Raw genomic sequence first — 2,166 nt, 5'->3', positions numbered from 1 at the left:
GATAGTAGTAGTAGTAGTAGTAGTAGTAGTAGTAGTAGTAGTAGTAGTAGTAGTAGTAGTAGTAGTAGTAGTAGTACGACAAGCCACATCGAGATTCGCAGCAACTAGCGCGCACAACTAAGATGCACGACTCCAGTTGCACGAATGACCTCCCTCTTTTGAACTTCCAGGAGGCCATTGGGACGATCGGTGATTCTGTGTTCAGTACTGTCCAGTGTCAGCCAGTCGATTGATGTCCCGGGAGCAGTGATCCATCATTCGTGTGCCGCTTAGGCCACCAATATTTAGAAGGCGTTGGCTAAATTTAAATGAATGCCAGGGGGATTCTCTCAAACAGCCACTTATAATTATGTATGTACGGACTGTCACTAACCATTCACACTTTATCTTTACCTCAACGTAGAAGTTCAGTTTGGCAAATCTCTTTTTTGCGTACATGCTCTTCAGGGCTTTGTTAACATCTGTGGCCTTCAGGTATGGGGGTTCTGGCATTCCAAGGATTCCAGGGCCACCGTGGTCAGCAAAGTTGACGAACACGTAGTCATCGGGGCCGGAGTCAATGACCTTGCCTTCACGTCCAGTCAGTCTTTTGACCTCGGCCTGGAAAAGTCGACAGGTCAGGTTACCACACAGGTACAGCGATAAAATGTCGTGACAATAAAAGTAGCAGATAATTTAGAGATAAGCCAATATACGTATGTACCTAGAAAGAAAAAAAACCCTTTACCTAACCTCGTATAGGCACCCTTTATAGGCAATAACTGCACGTCCTAACCAAGTACACATTCGGCCTTACACTTTAAACTCCCCCTTTGTGCTGTCCAGACGCCAAGAAACTTGAATTCCGGATATTAGCAGCCCTAATATGTTTGAAAAGCATGACCAAATATCTCTGTTTTAGTTTTAGCTCAGAATAATTCCATCAAATTTTAACTCGATTAAATGAAAGGAACTTAAATAACCTCGTATTTATAACAAACACCACAGCCTTTTACTCATTTCCTAATCAAATTATCTTTTTGCCCGATGGTTTATTTTCTCATCAAGACACATTCCACTGTCCCATTCCGTACTGAGTGTTTTCTAGGAGTCCCTAGGCAAAGTTTCATCAATTGTTACAGTTGCTTACAAATTGAAGTGGTACGAAGATACCACACAAGCATCTGGACTGACCAAGACTGTCCTTTAATTAATGTACATCACAAGGAAGGAGACGAAGACGCAGATATAGGAAACCATGGGATGGGAACATCAAAGAGTGGGATTGGCCAAGACTGTACATCACAAGGAAGGAGCCGAAGAGTCAGACAGAATAAACAGTGGGAACGCAACATCTAAGAGGGTTCTGGTCGTGGCTGCAAAATCACCCAGTTGAAAGCTGAGAACCAGTTAAGAACCAGCTGAGAACCGTGAGCAGTTGAAGAAGCTGTAGCTGGTTGTAAATTCTACAGTGGTGCCCAAACGGACTGCCGGACTTTGTGGTAGGTGGAGATTGGGGGAGAGGTGAACAGTCGCTTACTGCAGGAACTTTACATATTGCACAGGCCACTGATAACCTAAGCTTGACGTGTTGATTAAATACGTGAAATGAGTTGACGCTCACGATAAAGGCTAAAATATACGTTACAAAAGTCGTTGGTAGGTTGAAAAGAAATGGTCACAATGGTGAATGAGAATGTTGAGATCATTTAAGACCCTTTCCCAATATTGGTTTCTAGTATACGTCACACCTGGCCAATTACCAGAATTATCCTAGTGAAATTTAGGGTAGCACCGAGAGCAGTAGAAAGGAAAATGCTGGGTTAATGAACAAGAGAACAATTAAAACACACAGAAGTCGAAGATATCCTCAAATTTATATCCTGACCGAAAAGGAAATGCGCCTATAAATTAAATGACAAAATGTTGCACTGAATGGAGACAAAAATCAGGTAAACGATCTAGATGAAGACCTGAAAAAGTGGAAAATTTACATCAGAGAGGTGATGAATTCATCCCGGATATGGAGACCAGCAGATAGAACACAGTGGAGGTCATTGTTGGAGGGCTACAGCCTGCAGAGGACAGACAATGCATAGAAGAAGAAGAAGAAGAAGAAGAAGAAGAAGAAGAAGAAGAAGAAGAAGAAGAAGAAGAAGAAGAAGAAGAAGAAGAAGAAGAAGAAGA

General features: G+C 42.2%; 1 protein-coding gene across 1 annotated transcript in view; it reads right to left on the bottom strand.

Annotated features, from left to right (window-relative positions):
• Positions 1–2,166, bottom strand: part of LOC101850885 (legumain) — a gene marked incomplete in the record, with an annotated part of 10,107 nt that overhangs the window by 5,565 nt on the left and 2,376 nt on the right. The window contains 1 exon segment of the mRNA XM_005097368.3: positions 394–600. Within this exon segment, the coding sequence (XP_005097425.2) occupies positions 394–600 (207 nt within the window).

The sequence above is a fragment of the Aplysia californica genome, unplaced genomic scaffold (genome assembly GCF_000002075.1).
Source record: "Aplysia californica isolate F4 #8 unplaced genomic scaffold, AplCal3.0 scaffold00153, whole genome shotgun sequence".
Lineage (NCBI taxonomy): Eukaryota > Metazoa > Mollusca > Gastropoda > Aplysiida > Aplysiidae > Aplysia > Aplysia californica.
Note: the sequence above shows the minus strand (reverse complement) of the source record. Positions and strands in the feature narration are given on the sequence as shown.